The sequence below is a fragment of the Bos mutus genome, chromosome 15 (assembly GCF_027580195.1).
Source record: "Bos mutus isolate GX-2022 chromosome 15, NWIPB_WYAK_1.1, whole genome shotgun sequence".
Classification (NCBI taxonomy): domain Eukaryota; kingdom Metazoa; phylum Chordata; class Mammalia; order Artiodactyla; family Bovidae; genus Bos; species Bos mutus.
Genome location: NC_091631.1, coordinates 35408594 through 35431762, shown reverse-complemented (window position 1 = coordinate 35431762; position 23169 = coordinate 35408594). Strand labels below are relative to the sequence as shown.

At 40.3% G+C, this 23169-nt stretch overlaps 1 protein-coding gene across 3 annotated transcripts in view; it reads left to right on the top strand.

Annotated features, from left to right (window-relative positions):
- Window positions 1-23169, top strand: part of RIC3 (RIC3 acetylcholine receptor chaperone) — a 64414-nt gene that overhangs the window by 32973 nt on the left and 8272 nt on the right. For 2 of the 3 annotated variants that reach the window (XM_070383880.1, XM_070383878.1), the window contains exons 2-5: window positions 982-1208; window positions 2385-2460; window positions 4674-4767; window positions 15041-15189. In XM_070383880.1, coding sequence (XP_070239981.1) covers window positions 982-1208; window positions 2385-2460; window positions 4674-4767; window positions 15041-15189 — 546 coding nt within the window. The remainder of the gene's footprint in view (window positions 1-981; window positions 1209-2384; window positions 2461-4673; window positions 4768-15040; window positions 15190-23169) is intronic. The other variant, XM_070383879.1, reaches the window with a different exon arrangement.

Below are 23169 nucleotides of genomic sequence, written 5' to 3'. Positions count from 1 at the left end.
CCCTGTTTGTACTACACGAATCCTGTCTGCTCAGCTGCCGCTGATTGGAAAGTGTCACATACCTACCCAAGCTAAGCCCTCACAATCTTCCTGCAGGGAATTTGGAGTTATGACCAATCTGCTGACCCCTTGAAGGACATGCAAATTGAAGGGTTTGGGGGTAAACATCTTCATGTTCAAGGAGAAGCTAGTATAAAGTAACAGAGAAAAAAACAAAGTAACAGGGAAAAAAAGCCTTCTGGCCCCATAGAGAGGGGGAATGATTGAGGTACAGTGTGAGAGGAGCTGTCTTGAATCCTGATGGCTTTCCTATTTCCAGTTGTATTCTCTTCTGAGACCAAAATTATATATATTGCATTTCCTTACATGTATTAGTTGGGGTGGCTAACTGCGCTAATAGATAGACTCTACAGTATATCATGGCCCTAACACAATAGAAGTTTATTTCTTACTCACATGAACAGGTCCAGATGGTGCTAAGTTGGTGGGATGGCGACAGTGGAAGGCTCTGTGCCACACAGTTATTCAGGAACTTGGGTTGATAGAGGCTCTGCCATTTTCAACACTTGACTCCCAAATGCCTCCCTAGGTGTCAGCATCCAGCCTGAAGAAAGGAAATGAACACAGAATTCAACACATGAGAAGTTGTATAGCCCAGGCCTTGAACTGGCACCTGTCATTCACTTTGCTTTGACTGGGTCTCATTCACATGGCCATATTTAACTGTATGGGAAGCTGAAAAATGTCATCTACCTGTGGACCAAAAAAGGAAGAAAAAATGGGTTTAGTGAACAGCTAGAGATTGCCACATAGTGTTTATTACTCTAGTGATACCTGTAAATCCTTGTAATCAAGTTCCAGTTTTTTCTTAAACTTGTTTGAGTTGGCTTCTATTATTTGTATCTCAGTATGTGACGTGTTTCAAAATAGCTGTATTTAAAATAGTAGAAGAAATAAAGACTGATTCATCTATTTTCTCAGGGAAGTTGGGTCGATTTCCACCTATGATGCATCAGCAGCAGGCACCCTCAGATGGCCAGACCCCTGGGGCTCGTTTCCAGAGGTCTCACCTCGCAGAAGCCTTTGCAAAGGCCAAGGGATCAGGTGGAGGCGCTGGAGCAGGAAGTGGTGGAAGAGGCCTGATGGGGCAAATTATTCCCATCTATGGTTTTGGAATTTTTTTATATATACTGTACATTCTGTTTAAGGTAAGTGGAATCATCCTGATTGTATTACATCAGTGAAAATCTATTATCATCATAATGAGAATCATCGTCAGCATTAAAACCCTTTGTATTTCAGAGCCCTTTTTCAAATCTACCGTCTCTTTAAATTTTGCCTCTTCTTTAGAAGATACTTAAGATAGCTGTTATCTCAGTTTCATAGATGAGAAAATCTTCACTCAGAACCCAAATAATTTGCCCCAGAATTCACAACTAAAAATGTAGAAGCAGGGCTTGAACCTGGATCCTTCTAATTCCTAATCCATTGAGCAATAAAGTTCAAAGCCTACCCTCTTGCTGCCCTACCTGGTTTTTTGACTGGGCATCTTTGCAAGCTGTAAAGGCATAAAGAAGTTCTAAGAAGAACTTTATCATTAGGGTTGGCATTGTGATTTCCAGGTAATCACTGAGGCCAAATAGTGACTGTGCCAACACCACTTTTTCCTCCTTTTACCAGGAGTGCTATTTTTAATGTCAGTTGGAGTAATTCGCTCAGTCGTGTCGACTCTATGACTCCATGGACTATAGTCTGCCAGGTTCCTCTGTCCATGGAATTCTCCAGGCCAGAATACTGAAATGGGTTGCCATTTCCTTCTCCAGGGGATCTTCCTGACCCAGGGATTGAACCCGGGTCTCCTGCATCGCAGGCGGGCCCTTTACCATCTGAGCCACCAGGGAAATCCTAATAGTAGTGGTTCTCCTGAAACAGAACTGCCACATCCTGAAACTAAGCCTGATATTTCCTAGTTCTGAGGAGACATGATTTGGGTCCTTTTGAAAGTAGACTCCTAATTAAGTTCCATGTCTAGGCAGGCCACAGGCCTTAGCGCTGCAAGCAGAGGAAGCAGATTCTTTTTGACCTCCTAACTCGAGTACGAGGTCACTTTTCTCCTGCCTAGGAATTCTACTGGCAGCCTAGGTTGAGTCTTCAGTGAGCATGGGCAAAGCACATGACTTGTGAAGAGAGTGTTTTCTTGTGCCTCAGTAATTTTTTACTTGGGAACCTTCTGTTGGCTTTTGTTTTTTGAGGTGTTTCTCTAACGTTGCTGCTTGATTTGATTTCTCCCAACCTTTTTGTTTTTTTTTAATTTAATATGAGGGGTTCCGTGACTTTGAGGTTCTGAGCTGCTGTTGATGTGCTGTACCTCCTTCACTTCTCAGCTCTCAAGGGGGAAAAGTACTGCAGAGGATCGGAAGTGCTCTACTGCCACACCTGGAAACACCCACAGGAAAATTAGTGAGTGCCCTTTCAGTATTTCATAAGTTTCATTGAGTCAGACAGCTGTAAAGCAGCCAGAGTGACAGTCTGTGGATATGCCTTAAAAGCATTTCTCAAAAGTTGTCCCAGTTTAATCGGATGGTGTTTTTACCTTAGCTGGCTTCCCTGGTGGCTCAGATGGTAAAGAATCTGCCTGCAATGGGGGAGACCTGGGTTCAATCCCTGGGTCAGGAAGATCCCCTAGAGGAGGAAATGGCAACCCACTCCAGTATTCTTGCCTGGAGAATTCCACAGATGGGCTGTAGTCCATGGGGTTGCAAAGAGTCAGACACGACTGAGCAACTAACAAACACACACTGGGAATTCTCAAAAGTTTCCATGTTGATATTGGGCTTTTAAGGGACAGACAGTTATGCAAAGTACAGAACTGTCCGTTCATTTTTTGTTAACATATATTACAAATTAATATTTTACACTTAGAATGGGTTTCTTCTCATTTCCAGACTTCAGAATATTGGCAGCAAATCTCTTTATTTCACATAGAGGAAAACTGAGGCAGTGAGATCAAGTCAGTTGCCAAAGTAAGTTATTAGATCTAGGGATAGAGTTTAATACTTCTGACTCTTGAAACATGATCATCAATTATTTATGGACCAACTAGCATATTCTATGCTCTCTGGAAAAATGAAATGTATATGGCATGACTCTTCACTCTGAGAATTTATAGTCTAGGATGAATGTTAGGAAGATACAACTGGTGAAAAGTTTATTGCCTAGAAAAAAGGGAGTTGGTGAAAGCCTTCTGGGAAATCGTGTCTAGCTGTGGAGGAGGCCTGATAGGGAACTTGAGTAAGACACAGCCTGAAACAGGGCAGCTGTGTGAAAGAAGGCATGAAGAGTAGGTCAATTAAGCTGTATTGTTGAAGGCCTTGGAGGCCAAACTATCCTGTGGATACTGAAGCCTCATCAGAGGTTTTTTAAAAGAAAGACATCATTAAAATGAAGAAAGGCTGCGCTACTGAAGCATCTGCCCTCAGCCATAGTTGCTGTTTGTATTTACTCTAGAGTCACTATGAAAATAGGTATCCCAGTGGCTTCTGCATCCTGAAATCTTAAATATTCAGATTTAAGTGACTGTAATCCTTGCTGTATTCTTAATTGAGATAGTGTCTAACCAAAAGTGATGGTAAACACATCATAAAATTTTTGAAAAAGATTTGTGAGCTAAAGAGTAACAAATTCATAATGTCACATAATGCATTTAAAACAGAAAGAAGTAAATAAAATGAATTCCTAAGAGCAGCTGTCTTATGATGTAGTAGCAGTTGTATCAACTTTTTACTCTTTGATTTTGAATCATACACAAAATAAAAATAACCCAAGCATTTACATGGCACAGGTGTTAATTGGATGCAGAAAAATATGTTATAAAAGTACTAAAAAGTGCTTGAATTGTTATATTTTATAGTGATCCTCTAAATATATCTGTGTGGGATGACACTCAGATATGAAACAGAATGTCTAGATTATCTACATAATGAACAACATTTTATTTTCCTGTTGCTTTAAAGTTTATTTCATGTACTGATTGAGTGATTTACTTTTTTGTTCTCCTTTTAGGACCTTAGCATTAGTTTCAGTAGATGTGCTCCTTTCTGACCTTTTTTGAGAAGAGGGCAAGGTTACACAGTTCAAGCACAGATGACTGAAGTGGAAAACCTGGGGCACGAATGTGTCAGACCTAGTTCAAGTCTTTTTCTTTTGAAGAATTAAACTGTTATCTTCCATATGTTTTCAGATCTTAGGTACAGATGAAACAGTACTCATTTCAAGGCTTTAATACCTTTTCTGAAGACCTTTACCAGATTTGGTACTTCATCCTCAAGTATTATTTGAATTAGAAAGATGATGTTTACCTTCATTTCTTCTTGGCTGACTGTGTAGGGCTGTGTTTTTCACTTGTAGGTGTTTCTTTGGCTGGTCCTGCTGTATTTCTGTGTGTAAGAGCGGGTGATTTATTCATCAGTTTCTCAACGTGTATCCTTTATATCTTGGTACCTAGACCTCAGTACCCTTTGTGTCCTGATTGGATTAGGTGCACAGCCTGTCAGGCTCTTCTCTGAGTCTCAGGAGCAGCCTGGATTATTGTAGAATGTCACAGCCAGCTGTGTTTCAGAAAAGAGCTTAAGGGGTTGTATATGATGGTTCTCAGATTGATGCTTATTTTTCAGCCAATTTTGAGCTTGTTCAACTGCAAGAAAAACTGAAGGAAACAGAGGAAGCCATGGAAAAATTAATCAACAGAGTGGGGCCTAATGGTGAGAGGTATGTTTTCACATAACAGGGATCAGACTGTTGCCCATTTAGAGAGTTAATTCAAAATTTTATTTTTCTTTGATTTCTGGCCCACTTGATTTCACTTTATATTATTGTTATTATTCATTTGCATATTATTTTTCATTTAACATTTCCATTTTCACACTTTAAAGTGTCATTTTCAAGAGTATATGTTCTCTGTTGTGCAACGTTATTGTGAGAGGGAGTAAATTTGTGAGTGGATGCCGCAAGGTAAAATGACTGGGTTTTAAGGAAGTCATTTCCTAGCTGTCTAAAAATGGCATTATCTTAAGTAAAACAAGAAAGCTATTAAATAGTGTGCTTTCTGTTTGAGACAAAATGGAGGAGCCCAGGTATGCTCAGAGTAGGCATTTGCTTTTTGTTGACTGTGCCAGAACAGAACTGGGTGTGTGAAGTAGGTGTCAGGAGCCAAACTAGCCCTTTAGGATGCACCATGGCGCAGACACACTCCTTTTGCTGCAAGGCTGGCTGAGGACCTGAAATGGTGGCTTTGGGGATTAGTGGAAGTTGGCATCAACTAAGAAAACGCGGGTGTAGGAACGCGAGAGAGGAGAAACCAGAATGTGAAATTGAGGACAGAGGGATTCGGTTCATGCTAGGCCTTCTGACAAGGATGGGGTAGGAACTGGGGTGAATGGCATGCAGGAGGTCCCATGCAGGAGGATGTCTTGAGAGGTCCCTCCTGTAGACTCAGGGGCTCAGTGCAGAGTCTTGGCCTCAGAAAACTGCTCTACCTTGGCCCCTTCTGTTTGCCATCCATGGTGCTGTTAGTGCCCCGTACTCTTTTTCCCTGCTTTCTGGCTCCTGCCTTGCCCATCTTTGGCTGGATATGAAAAAAGTAAACATCCTCAAATTATAGTCCCTTGGTTTGGCTTTTCCCTGCAATGTCTACATTGCTGCTGAAGTGACCTTTTTAAGAGTGATCCCTGCCTAGCTGGGCCCAGCACCCTTGACCTTCTTTTGGCCCAGAAAGCACAGTGACCATCTGGCCTTCTCCAAAGCAGTTGAGGTAGGTGTACGTATCTATACATGAGTATATCTGTGTGAGTGAGTAATACTATTTGGTGTTATTAGCAGTTACTAATAACCAAGCTGTAAGCTAAATACGTACATTATCTGTTTCAATGTTTTGTATGAATGTGACTAAACTAGTTTGTGCAACTATGTGTTTCTGGCCTTTTCTGCCCTTCCCCTATACCACTCAGTCTGGGTGGGCAAGTACCAGACTTTTATAGACCCTTGTGCCTCAGAAAATATCATACCCTGGCCTGGTCTGTTTGAAGCCCTGCTGCTGCTGCTGAGTCGCTTCAGTCGTGTCTGACTCTGCATGACCACATAGACGGCAGCCCACCAGGCTCCCCCATCCCTGGGATTCTCCATGCAAGAACACTGGAGTGGGTTGCCATTTCCTTCTCCAGTGCATGAAAGTGAAAGTGAAGTCGCTCAGTCGTGTCCAACTCAGCGACCGACCCCATTCCAACTCAGCGACCGACCCCATGAACTGCAGCCTACCAGGCTCCTCCATCCATGGGATTTTCCAGGCAAGAGTACTGGAGTGGGTCGCCATTGCCTTCTCCAGTTTGAAGCCCTAGGCAACACCTAAAGGTCAGAAAACTATCAGTGAGTATCTGTGGGCAGGGCCTCCTACCTGGGAGACCCCAGTCACTTGGCCTTGGGATAAAAAACTACGTGAAGATATTTTCTCACTATTATTCACTGCTGTTCAGACTCCCTTATCTCAGATCAAATAATGCTACCATGCATCCCATCTGTCCCATTGTCCAGGCTAGGGGTGCAGTACTGTGACTCCTAACTACTGTCTGTCCTCCTTGTGCCAGCCAGCATTGCGTCTCCACATTTCATGTGCAAAAGCAGAGGAGTTGTGTGTCTCCTCCACCACCCTGCCATCACCATTGCATATGGAGTTGTGCCATGATCACTGTTTGTGGGGCAACAGGCCCTAGCTCAGAGTATTCACTCCTTGTCAGATGCTGGAGTGGGGACTCTCTGAGGACACTTGGATTGCACTGCCTCATGTCAGCGGTTGTGTAAAATAAATATTTCCACAGTACCTATCAGGAACCAGGGATCAGCTCTCCTTTCACTCAAGAGAGCATAGCTTGTGTCTCCCTTTCCCAGATCTCATTTTCCAGTCCACAGGAGGTGACTTTCTCTCTGAAACGCCTTAATCTAAAACCTTTTATCCTTATGGGTAGGCCCTATGGGTCTTACATCTTCAAAATTGCAAGGGCTAGGTAGCCACATGTTTTATATTCTTGTCCTTTTTATATTTAAATCCTTTAACCTTAGTTTCTGTAGCATTTGTTCTTTTACAAGTCTGTGCTTCTAGGGTTATTAGAAGAGCCCAAAATAACCCAGTATTTTTTCTATCAGATCAAGATTTTGTCACATTGCCAGGCTTCTGGGGGTCAAGGAGAGGATTGAAGACAAAGAAGACATGTTCATTTGCAGCCTTCCAAGTCCTTTTATATAATATCACTCCATAACTGTAAGATTTTACTTAAAATTCCCAATATATGCCACTTCTAATACTTTACTTAGTGCTTAGGAAAGAATCAAAATATGGGAAAACTTTTCAGACAGCTTTCCCCTGTGAGCAATATAAGTCTGCACACATTTTAAAATAATTAGGCCTCCTAGAAGGTTGGTATTGAGCCATGTTATGTCTGATATTAAGCAAACTCTCTAGTCCTGGGACACAAAGACTAAGGAAAGGATCTCGGAACCAGAACTGAGGTGTCCTTATTTCTGTCCTTGTGATCAGCAAAATCTCCTTCCTGGAGCAGCATATTCAGCTGTAATTATTTTCCTAGAAGCATGGAGCGCCCCGAGAGGAGACATGAGGGTGCAACCTCTGGCAGCAGACACGTTGGCAGGCATGTTGTATATGTGGGACTGCACGTTTCTGGCAGGCATCGTTGGGATATAAACTCTGCGAGGACAGGCTTAGTCTCTTGTCTGTTCACTGTGTTCACATAGTAGGTACTAAGTAAATACTTGCCATTGAAAGAGTATATAGTCACTTTTGAGGTGAGCATTTGTACTTATCATGGTAGAAGAGTAAATCCTACCCGTTCCCTGTTGACATCCTTCTCTTCCTTTCCTGATCTTTGTACTCAGAGTTCTATAGGACATGTCACATAGATAGCTGCTCTTTTCCTCATCAGACAGTAAATGTCCTTTGAGTGAATGAACATCCAAAACAGAGCTCATCATCTGCCCACAGATGAGCCTATTCTACCTGTAATGTTCCCCGTCTCAGCAAACAGCTCCACCAGCTACTTAGTTGCCCCAAAGAGAAATTAAATGTCATCTTAGATTCATCTTTTCTTCACTTCTCATATCTCATTAATTACCTGTCCTGTCATTTCTTCCTGGTTAATAAGTGTCTCCTTGCAAAACATTCTAAACTCTGCCAGGGCAGGAATCCTTCTTATTCCTGGTGCCTAGCACAGGACAGCAGTAGGCTCTAGAAAAGTATTAGTTGAAATGGAAAAATGAGTGAGAGAATGGAGAATGCCTTAACTTTTTCCTTAAAGAAATTGGTGTCTTTTAATTTTTTTTTTTTGGTCCATGTTGTGTGGTATGTAAGATCTTAGTTCCCTGACCAGGGATTGAACCTGGGTCCCCTGGATTGAGATTATGGAGTCTTTGGACTGTCAGGGAAGTCCTGAGAATGCCTTTACTTTTGACGTAGGTCAGAACTAACTCATGTGGTTTCTTTTCCTCTAATTTGCCTCCCTTCACTTTCTGCTTTCCAAACCAGTGGATTACATCTTTCAGCCTTTCATTAGGTCCCTGTTGCTTTTGATTAAGAGTAGAATGTTTTACATGACTTACATAGTCTGGGCTCTGCATACCTCAGTTGCTTTATCTTTCCCCATTACTCTTTCTCCATGTCTGTGATCCAGCCACACTGAATACGTGGTTTTCCTCTGAAGTACCTGTGCATTTTTGCTTCTAGGACTTCGCATATACTTTTTTCCTTGGCTTGTGTGTTGCCCCAACCCCCTCCCCACAGACACTTATTTTATTTCTTAGTTGTCTTAGAGGTCTCAACTTAGTCATCATTTCCTCTGAGAGCTTTTCCCTGGACCCACAACTTGGTTAGGTGTTCCTCCTACATGCTCCCAGGCCACCTATGTTTACTGGATATTGTAAGCATCGTGTTACTTCCTAATTTTTTGTTAACTTTTCTGGCTTCCCTAATGCCTTATAACCTTCTTGAGAATAGGGAATTTTCATTATTCAGACTTGCATTCCTAATGCTGGCACATTTGACAGTGTCTGTACATGTTAAAAGAATGAATGAGGTGGATGTAAAGAAAGTACTTTAAAGCAGACATTTTCAGCAACAATTAGAATATTTTTGGTACCTATTTTGATTTGTACAACCCTCTATGGTTGTCAGTTGCAAGTATTATTTTCTCTGTAAGGCACTGCATCTCAGAGAGAAGAGGTGTGCTCTAGGAGTGTGTATTAGTTTTCTGTGGCTGCTGTAATGAATTATCCTGACCTTAATGCCTTAAAACAACACACATGGTTATCTTACAGTTCTGTATGTTAGAAGTCCTACATTGGGCTAAAATCAAGGTGTTAGCCAGACTTTTCCCTGCATTCTAGAGGTTCTGGGGTACAATCTTTCCTCGCCTTTTCCAGATTTTAGAAGCTGCCCATATTCCTTGGCTCATGAACTCTTTACTTTTCACAGCCAGCAACAGTGAGTTGAGACTTTAGCTTCTTCTGCCTTCCCCTTCTACTTTTAAGGACCTTCATAAATGCATTGTGTCCTCCCAGATAATCCAGAATACAGCCCAGACTGGTAGGAATATTATAGCATCAACCAAAATAAAGCACTGAGGAATGAAGATAAGGCTTTGCAATATGAGTCATGAGTTCAGCTTTGAGTATGGTTGAAGAAACATCAGAGCATCCGTGTATTGTATATGGATGGCTGAGTCCCTTCACTGTCCACCTGAAACTATCACAACATTGTTAATCGGCTCTGCTGCTAAGTTGCTTCAGTCGTGTCTGACTCTGTGCGACCCCATAGACGGCAGCCCACCAGGCTCCCCCGTCCCTGGGATTCTCCAGGCAAGAACACTGGAGTGGGTTGCCATTTCCTTCTTCAATGCAAGAAAGTTAAAAGTGAAAGTGAAGTCGCTCAGTCCTGTCTGACTTCGCGATCCCATGGACTGCAGCCTACCAGGCTCCCCCGTCCATGGGATTTTCCAGGCAAGAGTACTGGAGTGGGGTGCCATCGCCTTCTCTACCCCAATACAAAATGATATGTTTGAAAAGAAAAAAAATAAACAGAACGTCCATGTATGATATATAGCAGCAATAGTAAATTGGGGTATTGTGGTCAGAACAAAGGACTAAAGTTCGGAAGTGTCCATTTGGCTGGGAGTATGAGGGGGAAAAGATGAGATTACCAAATCCTTGAAGCATGTTATGGCATGTGGCCATTGCCAGCAGTCTTCTGCTGGTCTGATTTCTTTTCTCATTTGAGTGATGTTGTAAGACACTGTTTCATTCTGTGTTTAACTCTTGGATTCAGAACTTGATGACTCCTCGGAGTTTTGAAGCATTCAAAAGTCTGAGTTGTCTCCCAACTTGACCTTTTATTTTTCTAATGTCTTGGAATCAGCCATACCCAGCCTCGCCTAGCTCACCTGTTCGTGCAGTTGCTAATGATCCTGGGCCACTAGGACATGGTTTTGAAGGGTGAATTTAAGATTAGCTTTAGTATAGTGACAAGGCCTCCAAGTAGAAATGCCCAGGAGGTAACTGGAGTTATGAGACTGGCCTTTGTGTGAGAAGTCAAGATTAGAGGTAGAGTCTGAGCATCATGTATGTAGAGGTGATGGTTTAGTCTGTGAATTGGGTCTGCTTCCTGAGGACATGCCTATAGGAGTGGATAAACAGGAGCCCTAGGATTCAGCCTTCAGGAAAACCATGTTGTAGGAGGAGGACATTTCAAGGAGAAGATGGGCTGTAGTACAGAGAAGTCAAGAAGAATGAAATGTGATAAAAAGACTTTTGGACTTAAGAGTAAAGTGGTCGTTGGAGAATTCCTTAGTGGTTCAGGGGTTAGGACTCCATGCTTCCATTGCAATGAGTACAGGTTTGATCCCTGGTTGGGGAAATAAGGTCCTGTGTGCTGTGTGACAAAAGGGACAAAAAATAAAGTGGTCATTGATTTTCACAAGGTTTGGTAAAATGATGGAGTGGCAGCCAGATTTCAGGGAGGTAAAAGAAAATGGATGGTGAGGAAGTGGGGACCAGTCAAGCGAACACATTTATTGAGCACTTAAAATGTTCATGGCAGTGTGCCTATACTGTAGTGAACTTATCTCTGACATCCAGGATTATCAAACCAAATTGAGACAATGAGGAATCCATGAAAGTGCTTATTGCAGTAAATTCAGAAGATGTAAAGTGGACCATGATTAATTGCCTAATGCATGATGCAGACACTGAGTACATTTGAGGACACTTTAGTTTGGAAATCTCTAAGCAAGCTTCTCTCTCCTGTTTCTGCTTTTCTTAGCCTACCCATATCCCTTTAAATTAAGGGCTCTGATTTTCTGTGAATTAGAAAACAAAGTCAAGATTGTTGTATTCAGTAAAAATCAGAATGTACTAAGTACAGTCCAGAGACGTACATGTGCAATGTGTCGTGATAATCACGTAGGCTCTTTGAGCTAAGGGTGACCCAGCTGCCCCAGAAGCCTCCCACAAAATGAGTTGTCATAACAATAAGAGTTAGGGGTTATGGAACAGATGCGTAGTTAAGGTGAGTCAGGTCTCCTCTGCTGATGGAAAGTATAAAGCAGCTGTTCACATCCATATAGAACAGACAGGCTGTCCTCAGTTCATGGCTTTGAGACCATTTATTGTAGAAAAAGTGGAGCTCCTGGGGTTTTTATTTTCCTCCCACTGAGATTTGTAAAAATGTTGCACCTGCATTTTCCTCAGTTAACATCTTAATGTTGACAGGACAAGCAGTTTTTTCTTCTTCCCTGTTAGTCATTAAGGGTAACATAATGTAGGTTAAATGTAAAAAGAAACGTAGGCTCGGGACTGGGAAAGACTGATGACACCTCCATGAGGCTGGTACAGAATATATCATTTTTTCCTCTTCATGGGTGTTATATTGACTTCGAGTGCTTTGGGGTTTTAAGAGGAGAATAAGTAGCCTCTGTTAAATCCTGCCAGTAGATAAAACTGGTCCCAAAGCAGACAATTCTCAGTCTTCTGAGTGGGGCCTTGCCTGCCTGTCGATACGACGCAGCGCTTCCCTCTCAAATAGTCACATGTTATCCTTGAGCCTCATCTTACTCATGCAGGCATTTCCCCAGAGCCAACACAGCTGAATGAGGGGGTCACATACAGGTTTTCTTAAACTGTGGAACTTGAGCACTATGCTTCAAGAATTGCACCGAATGTTATTACAACTTAGGAGACTAGTTTTAAGTAGAGTGCTGACATTAACTAACAGTGAATAAATATATAATTTCTTCTCCATGGGCCTCAGTTTCCCCAATTCCTTTGGTCTAGATTTTTCAGAATGATCCAACTCTCACATTTTAGGATATGTCTTTATTTCTGCACAAGTAGGTTCAGTCTGGCAATTCTAGGGTTGGTCTCAGATCAGATCAGATCAGTCGCTCAGTCGTGTCCGACTCTTTGCGACCCCATGAATCGCAGCACACCAGGCCTCCCTGTCCATCACCAACTCCTGGAGTTCACTCAGACTCAAGTCCATTGAGTCAGTGATGCCATCCAGCCATCTCATCCTCTGTCGTCCCCTTCTCCTCCTGCCCCCAATCCCTCCCAGCATCAGAATCTTTTCCAATGAGTCAACTCTTCGCATGAGGTGGCCAAAGTACTGGAGTTTCAGCTTTAGCATCATTCCTTCCAAAGAAATCCCAGGGCTGATCTCCTTCAGAATGGACTGGTTGGATCTCCTTGCAGTCCAAGGGACTCTCAAGAGTCTTCTCCAACACCACAGTTCAAAAGCATCAATTCTTCGGCGCTCAGCCTTCTTCACAGTCCAACTCTCACATCCATACATGACCACTGGAAAAACCATAGCCTTGACTAGACGAACCTTTGTTGGCAAAGTAATGTCTCTGCTTTTGAACATGCTATGTAGGTTGGTCATAACTTTCTTTCCAAGGAGTAAGCGTCTTTTAATTTCATGGCTGCAGTCACCATCTGCAGTGATTTTGGAGCCCAGAAAAATAAAGTCTGACATTGTACAGGAGACAGGGATCAAGACCATTCCCATAGAAAAGAAATGCAAAAAAGCAAAATGGCTGTCTGGGGAGGCCTACAAATAGCTGTGAAAAGAGAAGCGAAAAGCAAAGGAGAAAAGGAAAGATATAAACATCTGAATGCAGAGTTCCAAAGAAGAGCAAGAAGAGATAAGAAAGCCTTCTTCAGCAATCAATGCAAAGAAATAGAGGAAAACAACAGAATGGGAAAGACTAGGGATCTCTTCAGGAAAATCAGAGATACCAAAGGAACATTTCATGCAAAGATGGGCTCGATAAACGACAGAAATGGTATGCACCTAACAGAAGCAGAAGATATTAAGAAGAGATGGCAAGAATACACAGAAGAACTGTACAAAAAAGATCTTCATGACCCAGATAATCACGATGGTGTGATCACTGACCTAGAGCCAGACATCCTGGAATGTGAAGTCAAGTGGGCCTTAGAAAGCATCACTATGAGCAAAGCTAGTGGAGGTGATGGAATTCCAGTTGAGCTGTTCCAAATCCTGAAAGATGATGCTGTGAAAGTGCTGCACTCAATATGCCAGCAAATTTGGAAAACTCAGCAGTGGCCACAGGACTGGAAAAGGTCAGTTTTCATTCCAATCCCAAAGAAAGGCAATGCCAAAAAATGCTCAAACTACCGCACAATTGCACTCATCTCACACGCTAGTAAAGTAATGCTCAAAATTCTCCAAGCCAGGCTTCAGCAATGTGTGAACCATGAACTTCTGATGTTCAAGCTGGTTTTAGAAAAGGCAGAGGAACCAGAGATCAAATTGCCAACATCCGCTGGATCATTGAAAAAGCAAGAGAGTTCCAGAAAAACATCTATTTCTGCTTTATTGACTATGCCAAAGCCTTTGACTGTGTGGATCACAATAAACTGTGGAAAATTCTGAAAGAGATGGGAATACCAGACCACCTGATCTGCTTCTTGAGAAATTTGTATGCAGGTCAGGAAGCAACAGTTAGAACTGGACATGGAACCACAGACTGGTTCCAAATAGGAAAAGGAGTTTGTCAAGGCTGTATATTGTCACCCTGTTTATTTAACTTATATGCAGAGTACATCATGAGAAACGCTAGACTGGAAGAAACACAAGCTGGAATCAAGATTGCCGGGAGAAATATCAATAACTTCAGATATGCAGATGACACCACCCTTATGGCAGAAAGTGAAGAGGAACTCAAAAGCCTCTTGATGAAAGTGAAAGAGGAGAGTGAAAAAGTTGGCTTAAAGCTCAACATTCATAAAACGAAGATCCTGGCATCCGGTCCCACCACTTCATGGGAAATAGATGGGGAAACAGTGGAAACAGTGTCAGACTTTATTTTTCTGGGCTCCAAAATCACTGCAGATGGTGACTGCAGCCATGAAATTAAAAGACGCTTACTCCTTGGAAGGAAAGTTATGACCAACCTACATAGCATGTTCAAAAGCAGAGACATTACTTTGCCAACAAAGGTTCGTCAAGTCAGCCTAGTAGCGTATTTTTCTCTCATTGAGGCAAGTGCTCTAGCATGTTTTCTTTTGATGACATTACTGCAGAGAAAAGTGGCTTGTAGTAATGGAGTAATGTAAGTAATGGTGAAACTGCTTGAGGATAGGGAATCGGGGCAGTGAGGTGTACTGTGAAAGAATCTGAAGGCGGAGACTTCTGGAGTCTTGTCCCAGAACTGACATTAAATCATTCTGGGACCTCAGACAATCACTTGCTCTGTTCTGGGCCCTAGTTTTCCCATTTATAAAATCAAAACATTGAACTAACATCTCTGGTTCCCATCTGTGCAGTTCCAGAATCAACTCCTAGAGTAATTATCTGTGGCTATTGAACTTCCTATTCTAGAGTCCAGACAGATCATAGTAATGTTTATGTTCATCGCCTAGGAGTATTTGCTACTAACTAGCTGGATTGTCTGCTGTTTCTAAGCAGAGCACAGACTGTGACTTCTGACCAAGAAAAACGATTGCTGCATCAGCTCCGAGAAATCACCAGGGTCATGAAAGAAGGAAAATTCATTGATAGATCCACTCCAGAGAAAGAAGCTGAGGAGGCCCCTTATATGGAAGACTGGGAAGGTAAACAGTGTTTTCTTATTTCTTTGTTAACCATCAGTCCAGAAAAGAGACCAACAGACTTTTTAAAATAAGCTTTATTACTGAGTTATAAGATATACACAGTTCATCAATTTTAAGTGTATGGTTGGATAAGTTTTGACAGATATATAGAGTTGTATAATCATATCACAGTCATGAAATAGTCATGATACTTCCATCGTCGCAGAAAGTTACCATTGCCTTTGCTGCTAATCCCCTTGTGCCCTGGCAACAGCTGAACTGCTTTCTGTCCCTCTAGCTTTACCTTTTCCGTATAAACGGGTCATCCTGCACATGTTCTTTTGTATTCTGGCTTCACTGATTTAGTGTAATGCTTCTGAGCTTCATGTGTTGAGTGTATTAGCAATTCTTTCTTCTAATTGCAGAGTAGTGTTCTGTTGTCTGGGTAGAGTTTGTTTCTCCATTCACCAGTTTAGGAACTTTTGGGCTGCCAACTTTGAGCTATTATGAATCAAGCTGCTGTGAACTTTTGCATACACATTTTTATTGGAACATATATTTGTATTTATTTTGGTATATCTCTAAGAATGAAATTTTTGGGTTTTATATGTATGTGTTCAACTTTGGAAAGTAGGTTGATTATTCTAAAATTGTTCTAAAATTTTGCTTTCCCATTTTGCAGTGTATGAGAATTGCAGTCACTCCACATCCCTGGTATCACTTGGCATCATCAGTCTTTTTAATTTTAGCTGTCTACTGAGTGTGTAGTGGTGTCTAGCTTGTGACTGTGGTATGAGTTTCCCTGGCAACTAGTGGTGGTGAACATCTTTCAGTACTTATTTGTCGTCTGTGTGTCTTTGGTGAAGTGTTCGTTCACACTGTGTGCCACTTTCTTGAGTTGGTCATATTTGTATTGAGTTGCAAGAGTTTCTTCTATATTCTGGACATAAGTTGTCAGTTATGAATTTTGCAAATATTTTCTCTTGATTTGTGATTTGCCTTTTAATTTCCTTAGTGGCATCTTTCAAAGACCAGAAGTTTTTTTTTTTTTTCATTTTGATGGAGTGCAGTTTATCATTTTCTCTTTTATGATTCACTTTATTTGTGACCTTTTAAGAAATCCTTGCCTTACTCAAAGTTACCTAAGTCTTCTGCCTTCTTCTAGAATTGTATGGTTTTAGCTCTTACATTTAGGCCTATGATCTGTTTTTTAGTTTTTATATATGGTGTGCAGTATCAGGATGAGGTTAATATTTTTCCATATTGATATTCTATTGTTCCAGTTTATTTTGTTATATTTAATTATCTTGGTGTGTTGGTTGGAAATCAACCAACCCTTCCCTTTTGGAAAATGGAAAAATCATTTAACCACATATAGGTGGGTGTATTCTGGATTTTCTGTTCTGTTTCATTGATCTTTGTGTGTATACTTATACTGATATCACAGTGTCTTTATATTGTCTTGAAATCTGGTAAGGCAAGTTCTTCAGCTGTTTTTTTCCAAAATCATTTTTGTAATTCTGGGCCCTTCACATTTTCATATAAATTTAAAATCAGTATGTTCAGTCGCTCAGTCATGTCCGGTTCTTTGTGACCCCATGGGCTGCAGCACACCAGGCCTCCCTGTCCATCACCAACTCCTGGAGTTTACCCAAACTCATGTCCATCGAGTCAGTGATGCCATCCAGCCATCCTCTGTCATCCCCTTCTCCTCCCGCTTTCAGTCTTTCCCAGTATCAGGGTCTTTTCCAATGAGTCACCTCTTCGCATCAGGTGGCCAAAGTATTGGAGTTTCAGCTTCAACATCAGTCCTTCCAATGAATATTCAGGACTGATTTCCTTTAAGATTGTCTGGTTGGATCTCCTTGCAATCCAAGGGACTCTCAAGAGTCTTCTCCAACACCACAGTTCAAAAGCATCAATTCTTCAGTGCTCAGCCTTCTTCACAGTCCAACTCTCACATCCATACATGACCACTGGAAAAAACCATAGCCTTGACTAGACGAACCTTTGTTGGCAAAGTAATGTCTCTGCTTTTGAACATGCTATGTAGGTTGGTCATAACTTTCCTTCCAAGGAGTAAGCGTCTTTTAATTTCATGGCTGCAGTCACCATCTGCAGTGATTTTGGAGCCCCCAAAAATAAAGTCAGCCACTGTTTCCACTGTTTCTCCATCTATTTGCCATGAAGTGATGGGACCAGATGCCATGATCTTTGTTTTCTCAATGTTGAGCTTTAAGCCAACTTTTTCACTCTCCTCTTTCACTTTCATCAAGGGGCTCTATGTTACTTTCTACAAAAAAAAAGCCTGATGGGATTTTGATTGGCATTGTATTGATTCTTTAGATCAGTTTGGAAAAGTTGACATTATAACGATAAATCCATTAACATTTTTATCTTTCCATTTTTAGATCTTGAGTTTCTCAGCAGTGTTTTATAGTTTTCAGTATTTAGGTCTTGTACATGTTTTGTAAATTTATCCTTAATGTTCATATTTTTGATATCATAAGTGATATTTAAAATTTTTTAAATTGCTTATTGCTATCTGCGTAGAAACACTATTTTTGTTTTCTGATCTTGTATCCTGTGACTTTCTTAAACACAAAGTAGCTTCCTTTTTTTTTTTCTTCAGATTTTTTAAGATTCAATTTCTTTAAACTTGCTATGTAGACAGTCTCAAATTATTTATATAAGACAGTTTTACTTCTTTTTGCTATATAGGTCTTTTCTTTTTCTTGGCTTACTGCACTGGCTAGAACCTCTTTGCACAATATTGAACAGAAGTGGCGAAAACAAACATCCTTGCTTTCCTGATATTAGGTAGAAAGTGCTCACACATTCTCCATTAATATGATGTGAGCTCTTGGTTTATCATGGATGTTCTTTTTCAGTTGAGGAAGCTTCCTTCTAGTTTTACTTTGCTGAGAGTTTTTCATAATGTATGGGTGTTAAGATTTTATGAATGCTTTTTGTTAATCATATGAACTGATCATATTATTTTTCTGTTTTGGTGACTTAAGTTAGTGAATTATGCTGATTTCTTTTGTAAAGAAGAGTTTGTGTAGGATTACTTGTTTGTTCCTTAAATGTCTGGCAGATTTCTCCAGTGATACCATCTGGGCCTGGAGTTTTCTTTGTGGCAAGACTTATATGACTGAATTTAATTTCTTAACATGAATTGCACTGTATCAGTTTATTTCTTCTTGAGTGAACTTTGATAGATTGTATCTTTCAATGAGTTTACATATTTTATTCTCATTATCAAATTTATTAGTATAAAATTATTTATAATATTCCCTTATTTATTTAACATGTGTAAGGTCTATAAGGATGTGTCCTATTCTTCTCCTGATATAGGTAATTGGGCCTTTGTGTAATTTTTTTTTCCTGCTTAGACTCATCAGAGGTTTATCAACACTGTTGATCTTTTCAAGAACTATACTGTGGTTTGGGTTTTTTATTTCCTATTTCATTGATTTCTATGGCTCACATAGGGTTTGACATTCTTTTTCTAGTTTCTCAAGGTGGAAGCTTAGATCCTTGATCTATTTTTGGCCATTGTTTCATTAATGAGATAGTTCTCTTGAGCTTCTGTGCTCTCTTGATTCTCTGGTTGCATGTTTGTTAGATTTTTTTATATTGTTGCACAGATCACATATGGCCTTTTTTTTTTTTTTCTCTTTCAGTCTTTTGTTTCCACCATGCTTGATTTTGGATCGTTTTCCTATGTCTTCAGCTTTATTAATCTTTTTTCCCAGTATATAATCTGCTCTTAGTCTCATTCAGTGTGTTTTTAATCTCAGATATTGTATTTTCATCTCTAGAAGTTCTGTTTGGGTTTTTTTATGTCTTTCATCTCTCTCATATATTCATATTTTCTTCCACCTTCTTGAACATATGAGACATATTTATAACAGCTTTCTTAACAGACTTGACTGCTGATCTTATTTTCTGTGTCATTTCTAGCTCTCTTTCTAGTTATTGATATTTTCTCCTTGTTATGGGTCCTCACTTCCTGCCCTTTATGCATGCCTGGTAAATTTTGATTGGATGATGGGTATTGTGAGTTTTACGTTGTGGAATGCTAGATTTTGTCTTGGTACTTTAGTGTTGGACTTCTTTCTAATGCACAGTTAAGTTACCAGAAATCAGTTGGATCCTTCAGTGCTTGTTTTTAAGGTTGCACCCTACTCCAGTACTCTTGCCTGGAAAATCCCATGGACGGAGGAGCCTGGTAGGCTGCAGTCCATGGGGTTGCTAACAGTTGGACACGACTGAGCGACTTCACTTTCACTTTTCGCCTTCATGCATTGGAGGAGGAAATGGCAACCCACTCCAGTGTTCTTGCCTGGAGAATCCCAGGGACAGCGGGGCCTGGTGGGCTGCTGTCTATGGGGTTGCACAGAGTTGGACACGACTGAAGCGACTTACCAGCAGTAGCAGCAGCAGCAAAGTGGGTCCAAAGCAACCTTTATTCTGTGGCTAATTTAGCCCTGTTAGTAAAGTAGCATCTTTCACTGGACTCTGCGTGATGCTTCACAAGGTCTTTCCACTTTGGCTAGTAAGGACATGAACTGTTCCCAGCTGTGTGTGAGCTCCAGGAATTTATAGGCCTAATGCTTTTAGCATTTCTTTTCCTGGCCCTGGTTGGTTTTATCCCATATATGCACAGATCCGAACACAGTTAAAAACATTAGGAGTTCCCTCTATAGATCTCTGGAGCTCTCTTTGCGAAACTCCTTTCCTTCCAGTATTTTTCCCTATATATTCTCACTGCTCCGGTCTCCCTGACTTTGCGTTCCAAGCTCAGTGAGACCACTGGGCCCTGCTTCCCTTTTCTCAGGATCCATGACTACTTTTGTTATTAATGTTTGAAAATTGGCTCTTCATAGATTTCATTTGATTTTCTAGTTGTTTAACGGGGGAATCCTCATGCCTTCATTATTGCCAGAGCAGAAGTAAGAGCGTACATATTAACATCAGAATAACCCTAGGTATATTAAATAGTAAAGGATGGAGGGGAGGAACCTTAAAAACTAGAAAAAAATAGTTGTGAATAGGTATTTGCTCTTAGCAGGAAAAAATTTCTTGAGCATAAAAGCAGTGCAAGATCTGTTCATCATAAAAACAGAAGTTAGGACTAGAGGGGAATTTCTTCAGCTTGATAAAGAGAATCTATGAAACCTACAGTTAATGTTACATTTAATGGTGAACAGTGAGTGCTTTCTCCCGAAGACTGGGAACAGGCAAGGATGACTACTTTTATTCAGCATGGTGCTGAAAGTTCTAGGTAGTACAGGAAGGAAAGGAAAGGAAATAAAAGGCCTGCTTGCAGGTCACATGATGGTCTGACAGAAAACCCTGAGGAATCTATTTTAAAAGCTAAAACTGATAAATGAGTTCAGCAAGGTAGATAAACATACAGAAATCAGTTGTATTTCTGTACACTAGAATGAATGTGCTGGCATCAAAATGAAAACTTTGTAATCATTTGAAAAAATGAATGACTTAGGTATAAATTTCACAAAACATGTACAGGATTTGCATGCTGAAAAACCATACAACACTGATGAAAAAATCAAAGATCTATTAATAAATAAATGGGGAGACATACTGTGTTTTTCTCACTTGCATTCATCTCACATGCTAGCAACGTGATGCTCAAAATCCTTCAAGTTAAGCTTCAACAGTATGTGAACAAAGAACTTCCAGAAGTACAAACTGGATTTAGAAAAGGGAGGGGAACCAGAGGTCAAATTGCCAACATCCACTGGATCATAGAAAAAGCAAGAGAATTCCAGAAAAACACCTACTTCTGCTTCATTGACTACACTAAAGCCTTTGTGTGGATCACAACAAACTGTGGAAAATTCTTAAAGAGATGGGAATACCAGACCATCTTACCTGTGGCTCTTGAGAAACCTGTATGCAGGTCAGGAAGCAACAGTTAGAACTGGACATGGAACAATGGATTGGTTCAGAATTGGGAAGGGAGTATGTCAAGGCTATATATTGCCATCCTGCTTATTTAACTTATACGCAGAGTACATCATGAAAAATGGCGTGCTGGATGAAGCACAAACTGGAATCAAGATTGCCAGGAGAAATATCAGTAACCTCAGATATGCAGATAACACCACCTTTATGGCAGAAAGTGAAGAGAAACTAAAGAGCCTCTTGATGAAGGTGAAAGAGGAGAGTGAAAAAGCTGACTTGAAACTCAACACTCAAAAAACTAAGATCATGGCATCCTATCCCATCACTTTATGGCAAATAGAAGGGAAAACAGTGGAAAGTGACAGACTTTATCTTCTTGAGCTCTAGAATCTCTGCAGATGGTGACTGCAGGCATGAAATTAAAAGATGCTTGCTCCTTGGAAGAAAAGCTATGACAGACCTAGACAGCATATTAAAAAATCAGAGACATTTCTTTGCTGACAAGTCTGTATAGTCAAAGCTATGGTTTTTGCAGTAGTCACATACAGATGTGAAAGTTGGACCGTAAAGAGGGCTGAGCACCAAAGAATTGATGCCTCTGATCTGTGGCGTTGGAGAAGATTTTTGTGAGTCCTTTTGGACTGCAGGGCTTCCCTGGTGGCTCAGATGGCAAAGCATCTGCCCGCAATGCGGGAGACCCAGGTTTGATCCCTGGGCTGGGAAGATCCCCTGGAGAAGGAAATGGCAACCTCTTCCAGAATTCTTGCCTGGAAAATCCCATGGACAGAGGAGCTGGTAGGCTATAGTCCATGGGGTCGCAAAGAGTTGGACATGACTGAGTGACTTCACTTTCACTTTGGACTGCAAGGAGATCAAATCAGTCAATTCTAAAGGAAATCAATCCTGAATATTCATTGAAAGGACTGATGCTGAAGCTGAAGCTCTGATACTTTGGCCACGTGATGTGAAGAGCCAACTCATTTGAAAGACTCTGTTGGCTGGGAAAGATTGTAGCAATAAAAAGGAATGGACTACTGATAAATGCAGCAGTTTGGATGAATTTCCAGATTATGTTGAATTAAAAAAAAACCTAATTGTAAAAGGTTATTATGTAATGTGATTCTATTTATATAACAGTCTTGAAATGGCAAAATTATAGAAATGAAACTTGCCAGAGGTTAAGGAGGGAATTAGGGGCAGGAGGGAGTAGATGTGGCCATTAAAGGGCAATATAAGGGATCCTTGTGGTGATAGAAATGTTCCTGTATACTGACTATATCAGTATCAACATCCTGGTTGTGACATTATAGTGTATAGTTTTGTAAGGTGTTATCACTAGAAAAAACTAGATAGAGAGTACATGGGGTTTCTGTATTTCTTATAACTACACATGAATCTACAATTAACACAAAATTTAAAAAACTAATTAAAAAACAATGCAAGAAATTATAAGGGAGAGGATAGTATAACATAAAACTTATATGGTATACATAAAATTTTTACTTTCTGTAGATCAGACAAGGTCGAAAAGTTTTCAGAACCAACACTAAATTGGAAAAATATCTGGAACAAATATGACTGGTAATTAGCAAAGAAGCTGATATCTTTAATATATAAAAAGTTCTACAACTAATTTAGGAAACACTGATATCCACATAGCTATGTGGTGCACAAAAGAAAAAAATTCAACTGGCTCACAAAACAGAAGAAAAATTATTTCATTCTCAGTAGTAATCAATGAAATGAAAAATGGAATTATTTATTTTCTTCCAAATTGCAAATCTTCATTATATAACATGTTCCCAAATAAGGTAAAATTATTCTTATTTATTTTCTACCTACTACTTAGGTTTTGTTGAAATTATATAGAGTTTAAGCTCCAAATGATTTGTGTAGCTTTTAAAGATATTAGCCTTTTCTAAGAATTTAACAATGTCATTAAATTTCTAACCACATTATTAATAATTATTTTACATTGATAATTCTTACAGATTTCATCTTTTACCACTTTCTTGTATACAGTATCTTCTTTCTTTAATTTAAACTTTTGATTAATTTTTGTAT